The sequence below is a fragment of the Cricetulus griseus genome, chromosome 7 (genome assembly GCF_003668045.3).
Source record: "Cricetulus griseus strain 17A/GY chromosome 7, alternate assembly CriGri-PICRH-1.0, whole genome shotgun sequence".
NCBI classification, from domain to species: domain Eukaryota; kingdom Metazoa; phylum Chordata; class Mammalia; order Rodentia; family Cricetidae; genus Cricetulus; species Cricetulus griseus.
In genome coordinates this window covers 127,370,565-127,395,496 of record NC_048600.1, presented here as the reverse complement: position 1 = coordinate 127,395,496, position 24,932 = coordinate 127,370,565, and the positions used below count along the sequence as shown (strand labels likewise).

Here is a 24,932-nt window from a genome sequence, read left to right as displayed (position 1 = left end):
ACTCTCACGCAGGATGCAGGTAACTGCCTCCTACCCACACACTTACACACAATCTCTTAAAAGTAATCGCATTCAGTGAGACACCATGAAGGTGGAGGCAGGAGGACCAGGACTTTAAAATCATCCTAGGCTACATAGCAAGTTCAAAGCCAGCCTGGGCTATATGAAATCCTTTCTCAAAACACAAAACAGAAGCAAAGCAAAGCAAACAAACAAAAAATCCAAACCCCAAATCCTTCATCTGAAACCATGTATGATGGTTCCCAGCATTGGGAAGACGGAAGCAGGAGGACTGCCATGAGCTTCAGGTCAGCCTTTGCTTCTAAAACAGCCTGTGTGTACAGCAAGGCTGTCTAAAATGGTTAACAGCACTTGCTGCTCTTACAGAGGACTGGAGTTTGGTTCTCCAACTGCTTGTAACTCTGGCTCTATAGACCCCAAGCCACCTTCTGGCCTCTTTTAGCATGTGTGTATATGCCTACCCCGCCCACCCCCCTTACTCCACCCTCTCCCAGCTGAAGACATCTTATTTGAGATAGTGTCTCCGTGTCTGGTCTGGAACTAACCAAGCCGCCTTAAAACTTAGAGATTCACCCACCTCTGCATCCTGAGTACTGAAATTTAAGGCATGAGCCACTGTGTCCAGAAAAATAAAGTCTTTAAAGAAACAAAAGGAATCAAGACAAAAACCTCAAACACCAAGAGTAACTGAGTGTCAACTGTGTGCTGAGTCTAGATTGCACTGTTTGTTACTTGCTCTTGCCCTTTGAAGTGAGCAATGAAACCACCGTCTCACAGAACATTCATAACTTTAGGTGGCTTTCCTGGCGTCGTATAGCTGACAAGTAGCCCGGGTGGCTTGCCTGGCTTCAGAGCTCTTACCCACAAGATTACACACTTTCTATTGAATCAATGGACTTGCTGGAAAGGCTGGAAGCAATATTGACGACTATGAGGTTGAGTTAAACCCACCATCACACTCAATATTTGAACCATATGATACACAGATTAGAGAGACCTGAATCTCTTAAGAAGCAAGCCCCAGCCATTGGCACAACTGTTCAAAAGGCTCATCCATGCCAGAGTGCCAGATTACCAGGCTCGACACCGCCTCTGGTGGTCACACAGGGGATCTATGCCTCCTCCATCCCTCCACCTATGTGGCTCTATGAGCCACTTTGAGGAGGGACAAAAAACAAACAAACAAAAAACAGGTGGCGGGCTGGAGCGATGGCTCAGAGGTTAAGAGCACTGACTGCTCTTCCAGAGATCCTGAGTTAAATTCCCACATGGCAGCTCTCAGTAACTGTAACTCCAGTTCCAGGGGATCTGATGTCTTCTGGCCTCTGGGGGTACCAGGCAAACACACAGGCAAAACATTCATTACATATAAGATTAACACTTTAAAAATTGTAAAAACAGGGGAAGGGTGGAATGGGAGAGGGGAGGAGAGAAGGAGTGTAGGGGAAAATGTAAAGCTCAATAAAAAAATCTTAAAAACAAATTTTTAAAAAGATCCTATCTCAAAGACAGATGTACACACAAGCAGAGAGGAGAGAGAGGGGAGGGGGAAAGGGGAGATAGACAATAAAACCCAATTATGCACTAGACATGGTGGTATGTCTATAATCTCAGCACAGAAAACGCAGAGGCAGGAGGATCACTGCAAGTTCTAGGCCAGCCTAGAACAGAATAAGTGTCAGGCTAGTCAGGGCTACCCAGTGAGACTTAAACTCAAAAACTTGTTTAAATCCATCCATCCATCCATCTATCTGTCCATCCGTTCGTCTGTCTGTTTGTCTGTCCATCCATCCATCCATCCATCCATCCATCTGTCCATCCATCAATCAATCAATGCAACCATGAGTAATGAAAGCAGTGATGTCCTGATGCAAGGAGACATATGATCAATGAAGACAGAACTGAAAGGTCAGGACTAAACCGTTGTTCGTGTTTATGGTCAGCTGATCTCTGACAAGCCATCAGGGAGGGATACAAGGGGAGGGCATGGTCTTTTCAGCAGATGATGCTGGGACAAATGAGCATTCCCAAGAGAAAGATTGGAAAGAGCTGTACCTCATATTATAGCAAAAATGAACTCAAAATGGGCTGTGTTGCTCTGAATGCAAGAACAGAAACTATAGGGCTCCCTGGCTGTAGGAGTTGGACCCATGGCTCTGGCTGCTGAGTCCTGGACACTGAGGGGCTGAGAGCTGGGCATGTCCATCTAGAAGCAGGTGCCAGGGTGGAGCAGGGGCTGAGTGAGGAGAAAGGGGGATGGGGTTAACTCTCCAGTCTCTTGGCACCCTTATATTGCTCCTTGAAGGCAGCATGACCTGCTTAGCATGGTGACACATGCCTGTAATCCCAGCACTTGGGTGGTAGAGGCAGGCAGAAGAATTGGGAGTTCAAGGCTAGCCTCAGCTACATCATTCAAGGCTAGGTTGAGCTACATGAAACCCTGTCTTGAAAACAAACAACAAAAATAATAAACAGCATGCTTCAAACCACTCCCAAAGCCAACACAAACCATACTCTTGAAGAATGTGGTTTGGAAAGCCTCCCTTATAGGTGGGGGTGATGCCTCAGAGGGCAGAGGGGTGGTCAAGGCAGCAAGTCTGCATAAGGGTGCCCTGACATCTTCATTCTGTCTGGATGAAATTGAAGCCTTGGGGAAAAGAGTGCAAAGTCAATTAAATTCCCTGTCTTCCACCAGTCATGAAAAGCGTCCTGTCTCCCAGAACCAGCAGCTGGATTCAGGCAATTAGGGGCTGTCTCTCTCCATCTCCAATTGCTGTGACACAGCTGACTCCTAAGGCAGGCGACATAAAGACACTTAAGAGAATGAGAAAATTCTGGGAAGAAAAACAAAAACAAAAACAACCCAGCCTCCAGCCCTGATCAGATTCTAACAGCTTTGCTATGTCCTTGGTGTTTCCCAAGGCCAGGCCCTCATGGAGAACGGAGGCATTGTCTTGTGTCTGGAGGCAGACAGAGAGGGCATTTAAAGGCTAGCCTGGTGACAGGAAGAACAGCACATTCAGGGACTCAAAGCAGGCTCTTTTTCTCACAAGCTAGCACAGGGAAAAGATAAATGACCAGGTCAGCCAAGGGGTGTCACAAAAGTTGGTCCCCTCTCTTGGGAGACCAGTGTTGCAGGATGGGGCTTCCCCAGGGTCTGAGCAGGGTGTCTGAAAGCTGTGTGTGTGTGTGTGTGTGTGTGTTTGTGTGTGTGTGTTTGTATGTGTCTCTCTGTATGTGTGTGTGTGTGTGTGTGTGTGTGTGTGTGTGTGTGTGTGTGTAGCAGAGGGGACCAAAAGTATTATTGTTGCCTAGGAGTATCAGGGGGAGATTGCCCCATGAGAATATAGAGATCCAGAAATATGAAGAACCACAATCTCACCCCACCCTCACTGCTAAATACGGATTCTAGAACCACACACACACACACACACACACACCAGTGCTCTACCACTGAGCTACACCCAGCCCCAACAACTCTCAAACTCACAAAGAACCTCCATAGCCTGGACAAACACCAAAACATGCAATCAAGTCCTGCATCCTGGTGGGGGGAGAGTCTCAATGGATCCTTAACCCCAATCTCAAAACAACGCTTGCCTCATGCAGGGGTGATGAGCAAAGTCATTCCTAGAGAGAAGCCTAGTGGCTTAACAGAAAGTGTGGTAACGGCTGGGAGGGGAGTGAGGGGAATGGCAGGAAGCAGGGGTGCCAGTGCCAGAGACAGGCCAGGAGGAGGGCTGGCCTTTGTCGCTTGGGTCAGCCCATCTGTGTGCCTGGGACTGAGGAGCCTTGCCTGAGCAATCAGTGCAGAGGGAAGGCTCCTTGTGTCGTCCCCATGACTTTAAGAAACTCCCGGATCCGGCTAGGAAATGTTTTCATGACCCTAATGAGCATGATAAGGCCCACTCTCAGGCCAAGGGGCAAAGGAAAGGGGCACACATACAGTGCCTGTACCCAGCCCTCAGTCCTCTTGTGACCTCCCCCACATCACTTTCCTTGATTGACTTTGTTTTCCATCATGTGCGTGTGTGAGGGGGGATGGGGTATGTGCACACAAATGAACTGGAGTGGAGGCCAAAAGTGTACTATCCCCTGGAGCTGGAGTTACAGGGGCTGGGAGTCACCTGATGCCCGTGCTGGAAATCTAAGTCTTGGCCCTCTTTCAAGAGCAATACTCGGTCTTAAATGCTGAGCCATCCCTTCAGGCCCCTCTCTAAATTTTGAGACAGGTTCTCACTCTTAGTCCAGCTGGCCTGGAGCCTACTGAGAATAGTCTAGGCTGAATTAGGACTCTCAGTTATCCTCCTGCATCTGCCTCCCAAGTAGTGCAGGGACCTCAGGCCTTTCCCTCTCCCTCCCAACAGAAAGCTCTCCTAACGGCCCCATCCTCCCCAGGCAGAACGTTTGCTCCATTCACATGAAAGCCTGAAAGAAGTCCGGCCCACTCCGGGACACAGTCGGGCTCAGAGCCTATTGGGAGAATTGTAGGGAAAAGGGGTCTGCCAAAGAAACACACTTTGTCTCTGGAATCAGAGTCAGTCAAAGAAATACACCCTAAAATTAGAGCCAAAAGGCTAAAAAGGACCAGTGAAAGAAACACACTTTGGCCCTGAAACCAGAGCTAAATCTGACCCCAAGCCTGTGCAGAAAACTAACCAATCCCTGAGCAGGATATCTAGACAATCCGAGTTCAGAGATTGAAATCTGGCCAATCCCCACCCCCTGGAAAAACTCCACCCCTAAGAATCCCTATATAAACCCTGTGTCTGTTCAGCTTATGGCTGTTCAGGCTGCCTGGCTGTCTTATGCCACCCTGGCAGAGGGCAGCCACTCTTCCTGCATTCTTCCCTCCCAATAAACCCCTTGGATGAGCTTTGAGTTAAGACCTTTTGTGGCTGAGCAGAGATGACCCTGGGCAGAGCAGAGAGCAGGGCTGTAACACTTTTGTTGGTGAAACTTTCCCCTGACAGAGCTGAGTTTCCACACTCTGCTCTCCCAGAGCAGAACTGGAATGTAACAACTTCGCGGAGGAAACCCTTTCCTGCCAGAGCAGAGCTGATACACTGGGGAAACCACCCCTGCAAACAGGGCTGTGAGCTGCTGTGCTTACTGTGACCTGTGGTATTCCTTGGCTCCCGAGCTCCAGGATACCTTTCGATCTGAGCTGTGTAACACTCAGTATTCTGAGACTCCCGAGTGCCAGAATACCTGTCCCATCGATCCCCCAGAAATGCTTACAATAGTGGGGCAGGAGGCAAGGTGCTTGGGGGTTGCCGAGGTCCTGGAACTTGGGCAGCGAGGATTAATGCTGACCAAAGAGCGCTGGTCCCGATTTCAGCGTCCGACAGCTCCTCTAGAAGGAATCTCCTAGGTTTCTTGAACTGGTGGTGATTGTTACCCTCTGTGGCTCTTCCCTTCTGTCGCCAGGCTTCCTCCCGGGCGCCAGTCCCTTACCTAGCCTCAGTTTCTCCTGCCACGCCAGGCTCGGGAAAGCGCCCAAGCCACGTCCCAGCTTCAGCGCAATTCAAACGGCTGGGAGCTGTGGAGTTTACCGGTTGCCTAGCAACCCTGTCTGGGCCGAGACACTGGCCGTTCCGAAGGAGATCTGGAGCACGTGACATCAGTCACCCCACCACCACCTCGCAGCCCCCGGTCGGAAGCAAAGCCCTTCTCTCCTCCCTTATCTGGAGGTCATCTACGGAAGAGGTGGAGGAAAGTAAACCAGCGCTTGGCTTGCTTTACAAACAAAAAAAACCAAAAACGCTTACCCAAGGCTACAGTTATGCATCCGGCGAAGTCTGAAAATAAAGCAAAGTGACCAACCGGTGCGTGGGAAGCCTTGCGCCTGGGTTAATGAAAGCCTGCTCTGGTCATTCTGATCTTGTCTGATTTGTCACTGTTTGCTGCAATGTCCGGGTCTCTTCTGCTGCCATGTCCGCTGCACCACCAACCTTCTGCATACATCTCCAGAATAGGAATTCCTTCAGGGTCAGGCTGAATGCATGCATGGCTTAGCTGTGTGGTTGGCACATTGTAAACGTGGTTTCATTGCGTGAATGAAAGAGCTGATGGATGCATGGATGACACAATGAGAGACGTGTTCTCATGAGCTTAAGGCAGGAAGTGAGAAATGCAGGAGGGATTAGAAAACCCTATCAAGGGCCGACAAGATGGCTCAGTGAGTTACAGGCACTTGCCTCACAAACCTGACAAACGTGAGTTCAAATCCTAGAACCCATGTAAAAGTGGAAAAAGAATAGATTACACAAAGTTGTCGTCTGACCTACACCTGCTAAGGTGCTCACCCACAATAATAATGATCAGTAACTAAAAATTAAAGAAGGGAGGTTTAGTCCTACATCTAGGACTGGTGAGATGGCTCAGTGGGGAAAAGGGATTGTCACCGCTTCTGATGACCTGGGTTTGAGCCCCTGACTCACATGGTGAGGGAGAGAGCTGACTTCCCCAAGCTGTCCTCTGACTTCCATACTTGTGTTACGTATGGCACATCAGCACACACACACACACACACACACACACACACACACACACACACACAGTGATTCTTTTTTTAAATTTTTTTTTTTGATTTTTTGAGACAGGAAGAAAACCTCAGAATCTCATAGAGCTTCCCAGAAGACCCTAGGAGCATTTGGAGCTGGGGACCCTAGCTTGGTCATTTATTTATCACATAATTTCTAGCAAGTCCCTCTCCCTACCTTGTGATGGCTTGAATGAGATTGGTCCCCACAGGTATCTAGATATGCATGCTTAGTCCCCAGTTGGGCAAGCTGTCTGGAAAAGATTGGGAGGTGGGCATTGCTGGAGGAGGTGTGTCGAGGGGGGAGTGGGGGGGGAGGAGAAGAGCTTGGAGGTTACAAAAGCCCCACCAGGCCCAGTGTCTGTCTCTTCCTGCTGCCTATGGGTGAGGATGTAGCTCCCAGCTACTTCTCCAGCATCATGCCTGCCGACATGCCACCATGTTTCCTGACATGACGATTATGGACCAACCCTCTGAAACTATAAGCCAACCCTCAATTAAATTTTCTTGTATAAGAGTTGCCTAGGTCATGGTGTCTTTTCACAGCTATTGAACACTGACTGGTACTGAAGAGGGCCTTGCGTCTGATAGGCTAGAGGGCTACCAGTGAACTACACCCCCAGCCTTAGTTTCCATTTCTGGGACTTAACTTCCCTCATCTTCAGGAGGACCGTGACAGTTCTTCGGGGTAATGGGCAGATATGTGATCAGACACAGCCACTGCCAGCACTGTGCTTGCGGCTACAGGCTGCAGAGAACGGGGTGAACCTGAGGCCAGGCGTGGGCACTGGAGATTTGGATGAAGCCAGGCAAAGAGTGAGTCACCAAGATGTGGGTTATGGGGCTGGAACTGGGCCCTAGAAAATGGTTTTGAGTTGAGTTGCGGGGGAAGGAGTGGGGAGTTACTCCCAGGGTGGGGGTGGGGCACGACGTGAACCAGAGTAGCAAGCTCATCTGTTCCCAGATGGAGCAATGTGGCTGGCTGGGGTTGCAAGCTGGGGCCTCTGTGATGACACATGGCTAGGGAAGTGGGAGTGCGGTGTAGATAAGAAAAAAAAAAAAAAAAAAAAAAAAAAGGGCGGATTGGAAAGGAAACCAGCAGTCATTTTTATTATGACAATGATGTTATCCCTGGCTCCCCTCACCACCCTACCCTACCCTACCCTACCCTACCCTACCCTACCCTACCCTATCCTACCCTATCCTACCCTCACTCAGGCCTGTGTGAAGCCAACCGATACAGGAAAGGGTTACCTCGCTCCCTGGCTCGCTGGCTCTTAGCTCTTAAGCTCTTGGCAGGTCCAGCTCAACCACCATGGGAGGCCAGCATGAGGTCATATAATTAGGAGTGTTCATAAGGTCCTGGGTATTTTTTTCCCCTCAGCTTCTCAGATTTCCACCCAATCACAGTGTAATTCTTTGCTTAAATCAGCCCCCACCCTGGACAAACTCCAGCAGGTCTCTAGTCCATTACACCACTGGCTTTATTTCCTCCCCCAGTTCTCTTTTTTTTTTTTTTTTTTTTTTTTTTTTTTAAGACCGGGTCTCATGTAACTCAGGCTAGCTTTGAACTTCTGATCCTCCTGTCTCTACCTCCTAAGTGCTGTGAGTACAAGATCCACACCAGACCTTAGAACTCCTCTACAGAAAGATTAGTTAGTGATTTTTTTACTAGGGTATTTAATAGTACAGGGTAAGGGCTTTCATTATACATACATACATAATACATGCATACATACATAATACATGCATACATACATAATACATGCATGCATATATAATACATGGATACATATATGCATGCATGTATAAAATGTACTATCATATCTACTCCCCATAACCTTCTGCTTTCACCCTTTTTTGTTGAATTGTTTTGTTTTTCTAATTTTAAAATCGAGTGAAGACATGACTTCTACGCTTCTGAGGTGGAGGTCAGAGAAACAGAAATTCAAGGTCACCCTTACTAAGTTTGAGGCCAGCCTGGGCCATATGAGACTGTCTCAAAACAAACAGCACAAACTAGACCAAGTCGGGTGCCCTTTGATTCCAGCACTCCTGTGGTAGAGGCAGACAGATTTCTGATTTCCAGACTAGCTTGGTCTACATGGTGAGTTCCAGGTTAGCCAGGGCTATATAGTGAAACCTCATCTCAAATCAAAACCACCAAACAAAACACTCACACTCACACACACAGCAAACTAAAACAGGAAGTACAAGCTCATGAGAGTCTTGCCCACAAAAGCTAACCCATATCCAAGCAATCAGATCTGGTTCTGTTACATGATAATTGGTAAACTCCATCCCAGGACTGTGACCATGACTTCACAGACACCTCTGCTGCCCTCAAATTCAGAAAAAGTAAGGGACCATCAGGCTTTGTGGGTTAGGGGGCACAAGTTCTCATGGGGGCTGCTAAGGACAGTTGTCTGAGTGTGTTGGGCAATGAACACGGCTGGCCTCTTGCACACTGTATGGAGATAGGAGGTAATGCTGAGCTGGGAGTTTAGCTCCGTGGTAGAGTGGCCACCTAGCATGGGCAAGGCCCTAGCTTCAGTCTGAAGCACTGGAGGTTGTGGGGGACATCTGAAGCAGTTCCCGGGGAAGCCTGCCCTCACTGAGGGCCTCCATGGAGCCCTGCTTCTCCCCCCCCCCCCCGGGAGGCAGGCTAAGCAGTCCTCTTCTTCCAGGGGCTCTTTCCAGGTCTGTCACCGCCAGACGCAGTCAGATGAGCCCAGTGGTGGTCAGCGGCACGTGACCTCTCAACGCCACACCACTTTCCCTTGGCATGCAGTGAGTGTGTTTCTTCCTCACGGAAGAGAGCTGACGCAGTGTTGATCTGCCCACCCTTGGGCTTGTGCACTGAGTCACTGTCCTAATTTTTTTTCTTTTTTTTTTGTAAGAGAACTAGAGTTTTGAGCTTTACGTGTACGGGTGTACTGATTGTTACTTCTGTATGTGCACTGTATGCATGCAGTGCCCAGAAAAGGGCGTCAGATCTCCTGGAACCAGAGTTACAGACAGTTGTGATCCGCCATGTGGGTGCTGGGAATTGAACTCATGTCTTCTGGTAGAACAGCCAGATGAACTCCATTTTCATTGAGCAGAAGAGAGATGGAGCCATTTCTCCAATCCCCACCTTCCTACTTCTTTTTTTTTTTTTTTAATTACTTTATTTATCATATATACATTGTTCTGTCTGCATGTATCCTTCAGGCCAGAAGAGGGCACCAGACCTCATTATGGATGATTGTCTGCCATCATGTGGTTGCTGGGAATTGAACTCAGGACCTTTGGAAGAACAGCCAGTGCTCTTACCCTCTGAGCCATCTCTCCAGCCCAAAAACAACCTTTTTTCCACATGTGGAAAACAGTAGCTCTTCCGTTAGTAGGCACAGACCACAACTTATTATTATTATTATTATTATTATTATTATTATTATTATTAGTTTATTTGAGACAGAGTTTCTCTGTGTAGTTTTGTAGACCAGGCTGACCTCGAACTCACAGAGATCCACCTGCCTTTACCTCCCAAATTCTGGGATTAAAGGCGTGTGCCACCACCATCCCTTCCTACTTCTTACAGGCCTTTTGCAACTCAAGTTTCATCTAGGTTGCCAAGACCATAAAAGTCCCCTCGGCCCACATCACCTGGGTGCTGAGCCACAGTTTTCACAAAAATCAAATTAGTTATGGGAGTTTCCCACATTGTTCTTACTCATCTCCCCAAGGCTGTGGGTTCCCTGGGCAGGCAGAGAACAGGAAAAGCCACAAGAGCACGTGTCCACCTCTGAGCCGCTGAGGTCATCTGCAAATGGTGCTCAGCTTCTCCCCTCGAGCACTCCCAGGGGATACAGTAGCTTACCCAGGAGCTCCATGATGTTCTGAAAGTCCTGGAGCTCAGCTCCACATGGGTGTGAGCAGCCTGTGGGGAAGCACCAGAACCAGTGCTGCTGCCAGCAGGAACTGGGGAAGGAGTGGGGTGGGGTGGCTGCCCCAGAGACTTTGTGTTCAGTTGTCCCTACCCCCAGAAGCAGCCTGTGAAGATGAGGTGCTCAGGAGGACAACATGGACCCATGAATTGCAGGTGGAGAAGCAGCCTGGGCAACTCCTGCCTGACCACTGCCCCGTCCCATCCCCACCTAGAGGCACCCAGCTCTGTGTGAGACACCCTGGGTCTGTCCTCAGTCCAAAAGGTTCTGAGCCTTGATGCACCTGTAAAAACACTAGTTTTATATATTTACTCTGAGAGTCAATGAAAAATTAACACCAATCCCAGGGAGAATTGCTGGCTCCCAGTAAACACTTAATAAAGGCTCCTTACTATTAGCAGCCTGATGAGTGATGGATGACCTTCAGAGAGAACTTTGGAGAAAGCCCAGAGTAGAAATGGGGCCTTTCCCTGATTCTGTAAGAGGAGCTACAGGCAGAGGTTAGGGATGTACCTCCCTGATAAGAGCTTTTGTTGTGTACACATGAGGACCTGAGTTCAAACCCCCAGCCCTCACCTAAAAAGCTGGGTGTGACAGGGCACATTCCTGTAACCTCAGTGCTGCAGTGGGGGAGACAGGAGAATTTCTGCCTGCCAGCCTAGTGAGAGACCCCATCACAAGGGATTAAGATGGGGGCGGTATAAGCAGAAGAGCCATTGTCCTTTGACCTCTGTGCATAACACACACACACACACACACACACACCATTGCCACCCCTACCATCACCACCACCACCACCAAACAAAAAACAAGAACAAAACAGAAAATAGGTGAAGGTCACAGGCACCTATGACCTGAAGTATTCACTCATAGCCCCCTCTTTTTTCTTTTTTTTTAAAAAAAAAGATTTTATAGCTAGGTGTAGTGGTGCATACCTTTAGTCCCACCATTAGGGAGGCAGAAGTCACCATGGCCAGCCTGCTCTACAGAGTGAGTTCTAATACAGCCAGAGCTACATAGAGAAACTCTGTCTCCAAAAAAAAAAGAAAAGAAAAGAAAAATGTGTTTATGTTGAGCATAGTGGTGAACAACTTTTAGTCCCAGCACTTGGGAGGCAGAGACAGGCAGATGGCAATGAGTTCTAAGCCAGCCTGGTCTACACAGTGAGTTCCAGGTCAACCAAGGCTACAAGACCTGTGTATGTGCATCCTATGTGTGAGAGCCCATGGAGACCGGAAGAGGGTCAGATCCTATGGAGCTGGGGTGTCTGATCATGAGTTGTCATGTGGGTGCTGGGAAGCAAGCCCAGGTCCTCAGCAGAAGCAACCAGTGCTCTTAACTACTGAACCATCTCTACAGCCCCAAGATTTGCTTTTAAATAGGTGTATATATGTCTCTCTGTGTGTATGCCATACACATGTGGTTATCCTGGAAGATCAGAAGGGGGGCAGTGGATCTCCTGGAAATGGAACTACAGTAGTTGTGAACGGCTTGACGTGGGCGTTGAGAACCAAACTCAGATCCTCTGGAACAGCCTGTTGAGCCGTCTATCCGGCCCCTCACAGCCCCCCTCTCACCTCTGATTGGAGCCTCTTGTAGTCCGTCCCTCCATAACCTCCGTGGAAGGGACATGTACCACTCGATAGTCCCTAAAACTTAGGGAGTAAGTGACCCAGTCAACTGCACATCTTAAGAGACCTGGTTTATTTCTTGGCTCAGGTGAGGGTGAAATGTATCAAGCAGAAGTTTGCCCACCCGACTCCTGTAGAACCGAGAGGAGTTTTAGTTTAATGTACATGCGTTAAAAAGTCCTTCAGCTGCTGCAGAGGGACATTAGAAGCAGTGCCTTGAGGTCAGCCCAAGATTTGCACAGCACACAGATGCAGAAAGATGGCTCACAGTATTCACGGGTTATAGGAGACACAGTGAGGCCGGCGCCTGGTGGTTTGGCTGGGAGCTGTCAGTGTGATGATGATGAGGCTTCTGAGATAGAAACAACCCTGTCATACACTATCACAGGCCCTGCTTAGGTGTGCAAGGCCATGGGGGCTTCAGTGTGTTCTGTACTCTGGATTGGCAGGAGGTTGGAAGCACCAAATAGCCTAACCTGGTCCCTCAGCTGGCAGGACAGGGGTCATTATTTTCTCCTAGCCAGAAAATGGCAGTTCTTCAGAATAGAGAAAGCTCCTTGGTCTTCTTGGCTACCATGTCTCTTCCTTTACATTGCCCTAGATATCCTTCTCCAGCCACCTGGGACAGGATGTCTCACCAATCTTTATTTAAAAAGATGGCCTGGGTATGATGGTGCATGCCTTTAATCCCAGCACTCAGGAGGCAGAGGCAGGTGGATTTCTGAATTCAAGGCCAGCCTGGTCTACAGAGGGAGTTCCAGGACAGCCAAGGATACACAGAGAAACCCTGTCCGGAAAAGCCAAAAAACTGCTCCTGGACTGGTGTGGTGGCACACCTTTAATCCCAGTACTCTGAAGGCAGAGGCAGGTGGATCTCTGTGAGTTCTATCTAGGCTAAGGCCAGTCAGGGCTATATAATGAGACTGCAGCAAAACAAACAAACAAAAAAACACCCCACAATCCACTCCCCAGCCTCTCCTCCAGATCTGTAAAATGGCTTATGAGAGAGGGTGGGGGGAGGAGAGAGAGAGAGAGAGAGAGAGAGAGAGAGAGAGAGAGAGAGAGAAAGAGAGAGAGAAAGTATAGAAACAGGTATAAGACCTGAACCTGTTTGGAGGTGCCTGTGAGTCTTTGGATCATCAAAATGTCTTTAAAAAATACCAGGAACAAGAGTTCAGCTGCTTTCCAAGTATCTGTTCATACCTGAGACTGTCCCCACCTACAGCTGAGACCCGTGCCTGGTGGAGGTTAGAGAGGCAGAATGTGACAGGCTTTCTCCCATGCTCCTGCCCAAGGCTGCTATGCTGCTGTGCCTGGCTTGCAGCCACCAAGCCCCCTGGGAAGTACTCTTAATGCTATCCTAGGCAGAGTCTGTGTGGTCTCAGAACATGGTTCCTGGGTCACGTGTTTTCCTAAACACTTCCAACTGTCACCTGCTAGGAAGCGAGGACAGAGTAACTAGAAGGTGTGGCCTGGCCTTAGGACCATGCCAACAAGAGGCAGGGCCTTGAGACAATAGAGCTCTTAGGCTGGTGGTCCCCCTCCTCACTGCCACTTCGCATCTGCTGAGGATGGGACTTAGGGTTGCTGAACCAGGTAGCTGGTTCTGGGACAGCAGCTGAGTCCTGATGGAGTTCTAGGATGGAGAGCTTGGCCAGAGAGGCTGGTCGAGTCATGGGTCTCTAAGCCACCTGTGGCTTTGGTCAGGTGTCCCAGCTGTGTCTCTGCAGCCACAGGACCTTCCCAGTCCAGGAACTTTTCAGTTTCTGTTATAGAAACACAGCTGGACCTGCATCAGCTGAAAACCAAGCTGGCAGGAGGAGGCAGGTACCCTGAAAGTTGCTAGGATGGGAACTCGTAGTGTCTCAGGTGCTCATCCGCCACGGACATGTAGGTGGCCCTCATGCTGGGAGAGTACTGTGGAGGAGAAGAGGGAAAGTCAGAACAGGGCACAGCTCGATACTGGGTTAACCTGACACTCTACAGCCGGCCTTCCCCTCTGTGAACACTGGTTCCATACCCATAGAGTCAACTGTGGATCAAAGCTACAAAAAAAAAAAAAAAAAAAAAAAAAAAAAGACCTGTACTAAGTATAAGTGTTTTTCGAGGCAGGGTTTCTCAGTGGCTTTGGAGGCTGTCCAGGAACTAGCTCTTTGTAGACCAGGCTGGCCTCGAACTCACAGAGATCTGCCTGCCTCTGCCTCCCAAGTGCTGAGATTAAAGGCATGTGCCACCACCGCCCAGTTGCTGTTGTTTTTCTTTTCTCTCTCTCTCTCTCTCTCTCTCTCTCTCTCTCTCTCTCTCTTCCCTTATTTTGGTGTTGCTTCTGCTACTTATTTATTTAGTCAGGGTCTTACTTTATAGTCCAGGATAGCCCGGAACTTTTTATGCAGTCAGGCTAGACTCCAACTCAAAAGGATGTTTTGGTCTCAGCTAGAGAGCTGGGATTATGTGTGTCACCACACCCAGAGGCAATGAAGCAACAATTTGCAAAGTTAGATTGCCTTAGTTAGTATAAGTAACATGACTGTGATCCTGAACATATAGCCAGGTGTGTGCAGGTTACATGAAAAATAGAACATCATTTTATATGAGGCGCTTGCGTATCCTCGGAGTTTGGTATCCTTGGGATTCCTGGAGCCAGTCCTCTATGGACACTGAGGGAACAACTGCCAGCAAAGGTGCTAGGAACTTCTCAGAGGATGACAACCTGGCCAGGGACAGCAGCCAGACACAATGTTTTTTGTTATAAGGTATCTTGGGGGAATACCAGGGTGGCTTGAGAAGCTTCATGTCCACTGATTCCTGCTGTCTGACATCCATCGGGGCCACAGGCTTTATTTAGCCTCTAGCATAGTGTGCACACACAGAGCAGGGCTCTTTCTTCTCCCACCCCAACACCCAGGATGCTCTCTCACTTCTCACTAAGGTGTAGTACTGGACTATATCAGGCTCGCCAGTTTGGAGCAGTTAGCTAGCAGCTGGAAGACGGAGGGGTGCAGACCCACAGATCCTGGAAGCCAGGTCTAAATCCCAAGTGTGTATCGTATTGTGTAGCTGCCGTCTACCTTGTTTTGTTTTGTTTGAAACAAGGTCTTTCATTAACCTAAAGCTTGCCCAGTAGGTGAGGTTGGTTGGCCAGTGAGCCCCAGGAATTCATTCACCCATCTCCACCTCTCCAGTGCTGAGATTACAGTACAGACTACCACACCTAGCTTTTTATAATGCAAGTATACATGCTAATAATTTTTATGCTTTTTATAATCCCGGAGGAGCGACTTCAGGTCCTCACAAGGCATGAGCTTCACTGACTGAATCGTCATACAGTCCTCATCTATACATTTTACCTTCCCAGTGACTACAGCAAAGGTCTTCCAACCTCTCCGGGCCTCTGCCTCCCCACTTGAAAAAATGGACCTAAAATAATTCAGCAAGACCCTTTCTCTAGCTGAGTGGTGGTGGCGTGTGCCTTTAATCCCAACACTTGGGAGGCAGAGGCAGGTGGATCTCTGGGAGTTTGAGACCAGCCTGGTCTACAAGAGCTAATACCAGGACAGCCTCCAAAGCCACAGAGAAACTCTGTCTCAAGGAAAAAAAAAAAATTCTCTAAGAGTCTTCAAATATCTAGGGAGTTTTAAAAATCCCCATACTCAGGCCACACCCACCGAGATTTTTTCCCCCTGTATTGAGGTAGGACACAGAAAGTAGAAAACCAAACTTCTTTTTTTTTTTTTTTTGGTTTTTCGAGACAGGGTTTCTCTGTGTAGCTTTGGAGCCTATCCTGGCACTCGCTCTGGAGACCAGGCTGGCCTTGAACTCAGAGATCCACCTGCCTCTGCCTCCCGAGTGCTGGGATTAAAGACATGTGCCACCAACACCCGGCTCCAAAACCAAACTTTTAAAAGTGTCACCAAGATTCTACATCTTCCTTTCTTTCTTTCCTTCCTTCTGTGGTTTTTCAAGACAGGGTTTTAGGTTTCTCTGTGTAACAGCCCTGGCATCTGCTTTGTAGACCAGGCTGGCCTCAAACTCAGAGATCCACCTGCCTCTGCCTCCCAAGTGCTGGGACTAAAGGTGGGTGTGCACCACCACTGCCCAGCCAGACATTTTTCATTTCTTAACACCCACGATTGCTACTGGTCTGCTGACCCCAGGACCAGAGTCTCCAGGCCCCAGGGACATTTCTGAGGTCTAGATCACACACAGCAGGAAGCATGCCACTTGGGGTGGGATGAGGAGGAGAAAGGGGCATGAGGCCCTTCAGGTAACCAAGTGCAACTCCATGAGGGATCTTGTCTGTTAGACACACATACACACACATAATGGCGGTCCAGTTGTCACAGCTGGGGCAGGACTGGGGATGGGATATGGTGGACATCTAGCAAGCAGAAGCCAGATAAGCATCCCACAATGCACAGGCCAGCATCAACACAAAGGACCATCCCATCCATCAGAGCACTGGGAATGCTGAGCAAGGCAGCCTGAGAGTGTTGGTTCTCCACTTTGGCTCCCAGGCCAGCAGGTTTGCCTGGGAATAGGCTAGACATGCAAATGCCAGGGTCCCAGCCCAGATTCCACAGGTCCTTTTAAAAGATTCCTCTGGGCACACAAGCACGAGACCCTCCCCCTGAAACAGCAGGTTTCCTTGAAATGGGTCAGGTTCAAGCAGGTGGCCATGAGGTTCTGTCTGCTTTGACCCTTACCCAGTGGTAAGGATTACAAGGATCTCCTTTACAAGACGGAGAACTTTGAAAAGACCAACCAGAATTTTGTTCCTTGTTTCTGCTTTCCTTGGTCCTTTGTTGTCTGTAAAACCATCTCTTGGTTCTGGGGGTATAGCTTGTCGGTAGACAGAGCATGTGTGAGGTCTGGAGTTCTAGTCCCTAGTAACCAATATTACTCCTTTCAGGGCTTACAACAGTACTGGTATCTTAGAATCAAAGAAAAAGCCAGTGAAGATCTTGAACTCAGGAATTTTCACAATCACCCTGAGTTATTTTTGTTGGGGGTTTAGAAAAGGTCTGGAAACACAAGAGAGATTCCCTGGAGACAGAGCTAAGGGGAAGACACTTTACAGGCTGTGCCTCTGGTGGCCTAGCTTCCTCTCACTCAAGCTCTAACTCTGATGACTCTTTGGAGGGAGGCAGAGGCAGAGGCAGGGGCAGGGGCAGGGGCAGGGGCAGGGGCAGGGCAGGGCAGGGGCAGAGGCAGAGAGGCAGAGGCAGAGGCAGAGGCAGAGGCAGAGCTTGTGCTCAGCCACGATCCATGGGATGGAGGACACCAGTTGTGCTGCCTTCCCGAAGGCAGATGCCCACACCCTCATCCTGCCTGTTTCCATGGACAACAGCATCAGTACCTATCTCTCCAGATGTCCCTAGCAGGGGCAGAGGGTGGGAATCTTCCCCCAGAGCTGGCTGAGACAGGGCAGTTGGTAATCACCTTTTGCCAAGGCAATGAGGGCTGTTCTGTCCTCCAGCCTTGCAAATAAGGTCAGCTATTGTTTACGTCAGCTAAGGACAAGGAGAGTGGCCTGATTGTCTCAGACAGAAGGTAACCTAAAAATCACTTTCATTTACAATCATAGTATAGTGATTAATTCCTTTTTCACAGCAGCAGATTTTCCCAAATCATGTTTGGCTTAGATTAATAATAAAGTCAGTCTGTGTCCCTGGGGCCTGGCAGCTGGAGGGAGATAGAAAGAACGAGAAAGCTGACTAGCAGAAGGCAAGGTGGGATTTTAAAGGTGCAGCCTCTAACTCACTACTACATAAACCATGGGAGGGGCGTGTCTGTGAAGCCTGTTCTTGGGGGTGCAGGGGGTTTGTAGAATATTATTTTAAGATGTGCTACTTTTGTTTACGTTGCATTTGTTTAACTCTGTGAAGCCGTGTTTCTGTGTCTGTCTAAAACAACTGATGGCTTAATAAAGAGCTGAACGGCCAATAGGGAGTCAGGAGCAAGGATAGGCTGGGCTGGCAGGCAGAGAGAATAAATAGAAGGAGAAATCTGGGAAGGAAGGACAGCAAGAGAACAAGGGGAGGATGACACTAGGGGCCAGCCAACCAGCCAGCCACAGAGTATGAGTGAAAGTAAGATTACAGAAGTAAGAAAAGGAAAAAACCCAGAGACAAAAGGTGTCTGAGAAAATTTAAGGAAAGCTGGCTAGAAATAAGCCAACCTAAGGTCAGGCATTCATTTTAAAAAGCCCCCAGTGGGGCTACAGTAAAACAACAACAAGGGGGGGCAGAAGTTCAAGGTCAACCTTGGCTACATAGTGAGGCATGAGTTAAGAGGTCAGGCTACATGAGAACCTGCTCAAAAAAAATAATAATAAGAGGATGGAGAGATGGCTCAGCAGTTAAGAGCATTTGCTGCTCTTCAGAGGACCTGAGTTCAGTTCCCAGCACCCACGTGGTGGTTTAAAATCATCTGTAACTCCAGTCCCAAGGGATCTGATACCCTCTTCTGGCCTCCACCGGTACCAGGCCTGTACATGGTAAAGACAAACACCCCAAGCACATAAAATAAATGAATGAATGAATGAACAAAGAAATAGATATATAAATAGCATTCTTTTTCATTTTTTTCTTTTGCAGTAAGATCTCCTACATCTCAGGATGGTCTAGAACTTGCTCTGTGTGACTTTGAACTTCTTGAATCACCACACCCAGTTTTACACCGGTGCTGGGGTTTGAAGCCCAGGCTTCATGAATGCTAGACAGGGACTCTACCAACTGATCCATATCCCTAGCCCTAGGAGCAGTTTCTCAAGGGCCATGTAAAGGCCATTACCACAGAAGACACTCCCTCCATCCCCTGTGACAGCTCAAGTGCCTAGCTCCAAGTTGGTGCCCCCTTGACTGTCATGTGATATGAGAAATTTGCTTTTCCTTCTGAGTAAAAACAATGACCAACCAAGCATGGCTACCCTAACTACCAGGGGGATTTATGATGGGTCAGTGTGACAAATGCTGTCGCTGGCCCTTTTGCTTGAAGGCAGAGGCCATTTATCTCGAGGACAGTTGTGCAATGGGCCGTGCCCAGGAGACCATCTAACAGGGTGAGATTGCTTTGTTTCTTTATGGTCTAGGTATAAACCGATAGTCTGTGACATGTGTGGCAATCTCTTTAATACCTATTTGATAGCAAAGCTGTTGCCTTCTTTTCTGTCTCAATGGGGATCACACACTGTGTTGACAGATTCTATTTTTGATTATGTCCCTGACAGGGACCAGGGCAGTGACTCTGCCACAGAAGGAATACTTACTGTGGGCGGAGGGGAACCTCTCCCGATGAGTGGCACATTCTCGTATCGCGGGTTCCCACCAAAGAGTATGGCCTGGTTCCTGTGGGGCCGAGAGGAGAGATCAGGTGTGAGTGAGCGCATGAACTTGTGTTCCTGGGAGTTGAGGGTGGAGGTGGTGGCAGGTGGAAAGGAGGGATTGTGGGTAGGACCAGGAAGGAGCTGTGTGTGGTGGCTCACACCTCTAATCCCACCACTTGGGAGGGGGGGTTTGAGGACAGCTAGGGCTACAATGTGAGACTGCCTCATAAGTTAAAAAAAAATAAAAATAAAAAGGAAAGAGCACGATAGGGCAGGTCCTCAACCTTCCTAACGCTGCAGGCCTTTAACACAGTTCCTCATGTTGGGTGACTCCCAACAGTAAAATCATCTCATTGCTGCTTCACAACTGCAATTTTGCTACTGTTTTGAGTTGTAATATAAATATCTGATATGCAGGATATCTGATATCCTACAGCTTGAGACCACTGCTCCAGGGGAACCAGAGAAGAGGCAGCTAACAAGGAACAGATGCCAGGAGCATCAAGACTTGGGGAAATGCAGCTTCTCAGGCCTGGGGCTGACTTGGGGACTTGTGGCAAAAGTGCACGGCTTTGCACCTATAGTGTGCTTTTCTCCAGCATGGATGGGGTGACTAGATACTCCCTATCAGGCAACCCGTGACCTCTGATGCCTCCCACATGTGTTTTTGGGGACCAAACACTCGGTCTATAAACCTAACCTCACTCCAGGGCTGGAGGGCTATGCTTCCCAGCCTGGGTGTGGGAGACTGGGGCCCTACTGTGCGTACATGTACTCGGAGACAGGGGCATTGGAGATGGTCTGGGTGGGAGGCTGAAGGCTGCACTGGCTGCCAAGGCCACTGCTGTAGCTGCAGAAACTGTGCAGCTGCCCCCTCATCGGGTTGTGGGCTGCGATGCGCCGAGCTTGGGGGTTGAAAGGGTCATCGTCATCAATGTCATCATAGTCTCTGTCCCTAGAACAAGATGTAGAAGTTGGTCAGCCATGAGGGGTGAGGCTCCAGGCCATGGGGTCCTATTCTGCTCCCCAATCTCTCTTCCTAGGGCACTCTCGGGCCATTTACATCTTCTTCAGCATCTACAAAAGCATGATCCTCAGGGGTACAACTTACTCCACCTGACCCCAATTCCATGTCCACCTCTTCCAGGCAGCCTCCATACTGGCTGCATGGCGGTGGGGAGGTGGCCCGCTCACTCTATCTTGTCCATCCCCGAGGTCCTGAAATCTTGTCTTTGCCTCTCTCCATAAGGAGCCTGTAGATTCCTTCTTAACATCTTTGACCCTCCCTGCTATTTTCCGGGGCCTCTCTCAGCATGTCACCTTGTAAAGTCTTGCCTAGGAAGAAGAGCAAGGGATACTGGACAGCACCAGGAGGGTTGTCACCGTCTTTGGCCCAGTTACTTTTGCAGGGGTCTATTTTAATTCTCAGGGAAATCCAGCCAGCCTGCAGGGGCAAGAATGCCGGACCCTCTGCTGCCCTGCATTGACTCAGGTGACCAGCTCATTGGTGTCCCGCTGCAGAAACCCTCCATGCTGCAGGAGGCCACCTCCTTTCTGGTACCCTACCTGTTGATAAAGTGTTTCCAGGCCCGAGGCCCCGCACAGGTCAGGGTGGAGAAAGCCAGAGCAGCCAGGATAGAGAAGAGACCAAGGAATAGCAGGCCCTCAATGCCATCATAGCAGATACCGGTGAGGGCATCCAGGTAGTCCTGGGGAAATAGGGACATGTCATTGCAGAGGGGTGTGTGGCAAAGCCTACGATCTGAGCCCTTCCACGGAAGCCCCTCTCCTTCCTGCCTTTGCCTACTGTCTTCTGGTTGCTCCCCACCCAAAGCTGAGTCCACTGCCATTTAGGGTCCTCACTTTAGAGCCACCTGACAACTCCTTGGGACAGACTTCTTCACAAGGATTTTCTGACCTCCTACTGTGTGCCAGACACTGGAGGCTGACTTCAAACAAGACCGATGAGGTGGTGGCTAGTTGTAGAATTGGAAACATATTACATAACTCTTTCACTTAAAAAAGCTTATTATTTTATGTCTAAGTGTATATGGTGTGTGTGTGTGTGTGTGTGTGTGTGTGTGTGTGTGTGTATGTGTGAGTGTGGGCATATATGGGCCATAGCACGAGTGTTTACTCTAAATCTATATAGGTTATGGAAGATGTTGACATACATTGGCTCACTGCTTGGGGGGTGAGGCACTCACATAACCACAGTGTCTCTTGCATTATTGTATCTATGTGAGGTTAGGTTTTTGGTATTTTTTGGACAGGATCTCTCTACGTAGCCCTAGCTGACCTGGAACTCACAGAGATCCACTTGTTGTTTATGCCTCCAAGCGCTGGGTATTAAAGGTGTGTGCTACCATATCTGGCTCTCTCTCTCTCTCTCTCTCTCTCTCTCTCTTTCTCTCTCTCTCTCTCTCTGTCTGTCTGTCTGTGTGTGTGTGTGTGTGTGTGTGTGTGTTAGACAGGGCTTTACTATATAGCCCAGATGGTCTTAAATTCATGATCCTCCTGCCTCAGCCTCTAAGTCCTGGGACTACAAGCATGCATCAGCATGTCTGGTATATTGTATCCTGGCAATGAGATGGAAATGCTGACTTGCAAGACAAGGAGATGGATGGGTTGACAGGTGGCAAAAGTGCACGGCTTTGCACCTATAGTCGAGGCAGTGGGTAGCTATACATGAATCATTTAGGTCAAGAGTCTTCCACTGTTCTAAAACTATCCTGCCTAGCCTTTCTAGGTTCCTATCGTAAGTTCCTTTCATGGGGTGCTCTCCTGCAGTCAGAGAGAATCAAGAAGCTAGATACCTCTTTCCGCTTCCCACTGTTTGGCTTCAGCCTCATTCCTGGGCTTGAAGGGAGTCCAGATAGTCCTTTTCCTAGGTCTTTGCTGGCTTCTCTCTGGGAGAATGTGCCCTGCTGGTGTACCCCACACCCTCCATGGTCAGTCACCTAGTACCTTGTGCAGTCCTCGGCAATCCAACATGGCAGTCAGCTGGTGCAGGCTGGTCTCAGAGGAGTTTAGCAGAATCTGGATGCCAAGAAGGTCTTTCTGAAGTAGGAGGAGGGAAAGAGAAGGCAGGGTGAGCAGCTGGGGAGGGCGTGCATACAAGAGGACAAGGAGTAGCTGTGCAAAGAGGCCTTTGGGTAAAGAGGAAAGGGCTGAGCCACAGGGAGTGAAGGGTGCATTGCTGGCAGAATGCTCACCCAAACCTGGCGGGGATACAAGTAGGAGTGTGGCAGAGGACAGGGTGGGCAGGGGTGGGGTTCAACCAGGGCTCCCCTCCTCCCAACACAGCTGCCGTGAACGCAGGTCCCTTACCTCTGCTGTAGGGAAGAGGGGCACGGCAAACTGCAGCAGGCCTACGACTTGGATCTGCATGGTGGTCAGTGAGCGCTGGAAGGCGGTCAACGACTGGGTGGAGAGACCACAGCCTCCCATGAGAATCCATTCCCACAGCTACTAGGAGGCGTGTCCTCCTGTAGCCCCATCACCATCAGGCAAATACATAGGAGGGGCAGGCTGGACCCACTGTAAGGGGCTTCTTGGACTCTGGATTCAGGGGACAGGCATAAGGATTGGATTCCACTGGTTCTGGAACACTGGACCTTAACTCACAGAAGGAAACTGCTCCCCAGCATTCGGATCTCGAGCCATCTGGTCAACCCAACCACTACGGCATGATTATGTTCCTCCCTGCCAGAAAGACATCTTTCCCCACATCCCTCTCCTCTGGCTTTTTAAGAGCTCCACGGTCCTCTTGCTTCTCGCTACTCAGATGTGGTCCTCAGACTACATGGAACTTGCCATGGAGCTTGTGAGAAAAGCAGAACCTTGGGACCCATCCCCACCAGGCACAGCACTAGCAGAGTAACCAGCGCTCCAGGGAGGTGCACATTTGTGAGCATTGGAGAAACGTATAGAATCCAGTATCCGAGGGCAAAGCCCCTTCAGAGAATGGCTGAGAGAGGGACCACAGTGAAGCGATGCCCATCCATCCACCATCCTGGCACACGGTGGGGCTCAGAGTCCAGGGAGAGGGGAGTGAGGAGGGGCTGTGGGAAGGGTGGGGTTATGCTTGGGGGCTGTACCTGCTGGAAGGGGCTGCTTAGACTCTGGCTGCAATGCAGGTAGTAGCGGGTCACCTCTGCAAAGCAAGAGCATCGGCGTCAGGAAGCTCACAGGAAACCAGACCCTCAGCTTGCTCAGTGTTCCAGAGAAAGCCAAGTCTGGGGAACAGAGACTGCTTGGTGACCACAGGAAGAGGTAAAGTGTAGGAAGTCAGATCACATAGGCTTAGCCTGAGCTTGGGGGATGGCTCTAGGGGACAGAGGCCCCCAAAGGGCATTACCTGAGCTGAGCTGGCTCCGTGTGTTGTTCAAGATGTAGATGTCAGGAGCCACGCAGAAGTCACTGGTGCCCTGAGTCATGGAGACAGGAGTGGGTAGAGGACGGTCAGACAGACCCTCGGCACTGGGAGGAGTGAGCCCGGCTCCAGCTGCCCGGTCACTTTGACCTCTAACTCAGTCCAGGGCAGAAAAGAGGCTGGGAGCCAGATTATCGGCTTTGAGTCCTGGCCCTGTCCTTTCCTACTGTCACCTTGGACAAGTGACTTATTCTTTTTTGTGCCTGAGTAGTCTCACCTATTGTGTAGACACTATTCACCTCACAAAGGACTACTAATCCAGGGGCAGGTGTGAGTCTGGAGTGGTCTTCCTTTGCTCTTGGGCTTAAAGCTCTTCTCCACTGTATTCTTGCCATTGCCAAGCTCTGCACACTCTGGTGGTCAACCTATAAAAGGTCGCCTTTTTTTGTTTTTTTTTTTTTTTAACAAAACAGAACAGGACCTAACTATGCAGCTCTGGTTGTCCTGGAGTTTACTATGTAGATCAGGATGGCTTTGAACTTAAGGAGATCTGCTTGCCCTCTGCCTTCTGAGTGCTGGGATTAAAGTCATCCATTCTATGCCTGGCTCTGACTTGCCATCTAAAGGGTAAGACTAGGAGGAAGTTCATCTTGGGGCCTTGGGGGCCATGATTCCATTGCTGAGACCAGCAGGGAGTCAGTGGAAGAGGATTGGGGTTGGGACATGACCAGTAAGGTCAGGGTGACTGTATGACAGAGAAGTGGCTGGAGGATGCCATGTTCCAAGCCTAGAATTGATATGGGGTGCAATGGAGGACTGGAAAAAAGAGGCACTCCATCTTTCAGAGCAACTGGGGCAAACTCTTGCTCCCACGCCCAGTACTAAGGAGCTATCCAGTTCTCTGATGCATGACTCCTGTGCCCGGAACTCCTTCAGGTGGTCCTGCATCATGAGAGGGACTCTCTCCATGTGCAGCGTCACCCCTCACCCACTGAATCAATATTCAGGTTTTGAGCACTTACTAGATACAGGCACAACTTTAGGACTGAGGACTGGTACTTGTCAGGGGCATGTGTTTGAGTTTTGGGATTGGGAGTAGAACATGGGG

At 49.4% G+C, this 24,932-nt stretch overlaps 2 protein-coding genes across 3 annotated transcripts in view; both read right to left on the bottom strand.

Moving 5' to 3' along the window:
* Dnai2 (dynein axonemal intermediate chain 2) overlaps nucleotides 1-7,978 on the bottom strand; it is a 34,797-nt gene extending 26,819 nt beyond the window's left edge. The window contains exon 1 of one of the 2 annotated variants that reach the window (XM_027425758.2): nucleotides 7,820-7,978. The gene's annotated coding sequence lies outside the window, so the exon portion shown is untranslated. Of the gene's footprint in view, nucleotides 1-5,262; nucleotides 6,190-7,819 lie in introns of those variants that run through there. The other variant, XM_027425757.2, reaches the window with a different exon arrangement.
* A 4,199-nt stretch (nucleotides 7,979-12,177) lies between these two features.
* Nucleotides 12,178-24,932, bottom strand: part of Ttyh2 (tweety family member 2) — a 41,613-nt gene continuing 28,858 nt past the window's right edge. Inside the window, exons 7-14 of the mRNA XM_027425760.2 lie at nucleotides 23,810-23,879; nucleotides 23,550-23,605; nucleotides 22,780-22,872; nucleotides 22,417-22,509; nucleotides 21,016-21,158; nucleotides 20,219-20,404; nucleotides 19,393-19,471; nucleotides 12,178-14,042 (exon numbers count right to left, since the gene is read on the bottom strand). Of these exons, the coding sequence (XP_027281561.1) occupies nucleotides 13,968-14,042; nucleotides 19,393-19,471; nucleotides 20,219-20,404; nucleotides 21,016-21,158; nucleotides 22,417-22,509; nucleotides 22,780-22,872; nucleotides 23,550-23,605; nucleotides 23,810-23,879 (795 nt within the window). The 3' untranslated portion in view covers nucleotides 12,178-13,967. The remainder of the gene's footprint in view (nucleotides 14,043-19,392; nucleotides 19,472-20,218; nucleotides 20,405-21,015; nucleotides 21,159-22,416; nucleotides 22,510-22,779; nucleotides 22,873-23,549; nucleotides 23,606-23,809; nucleotides 23,880-24,932) is intronic.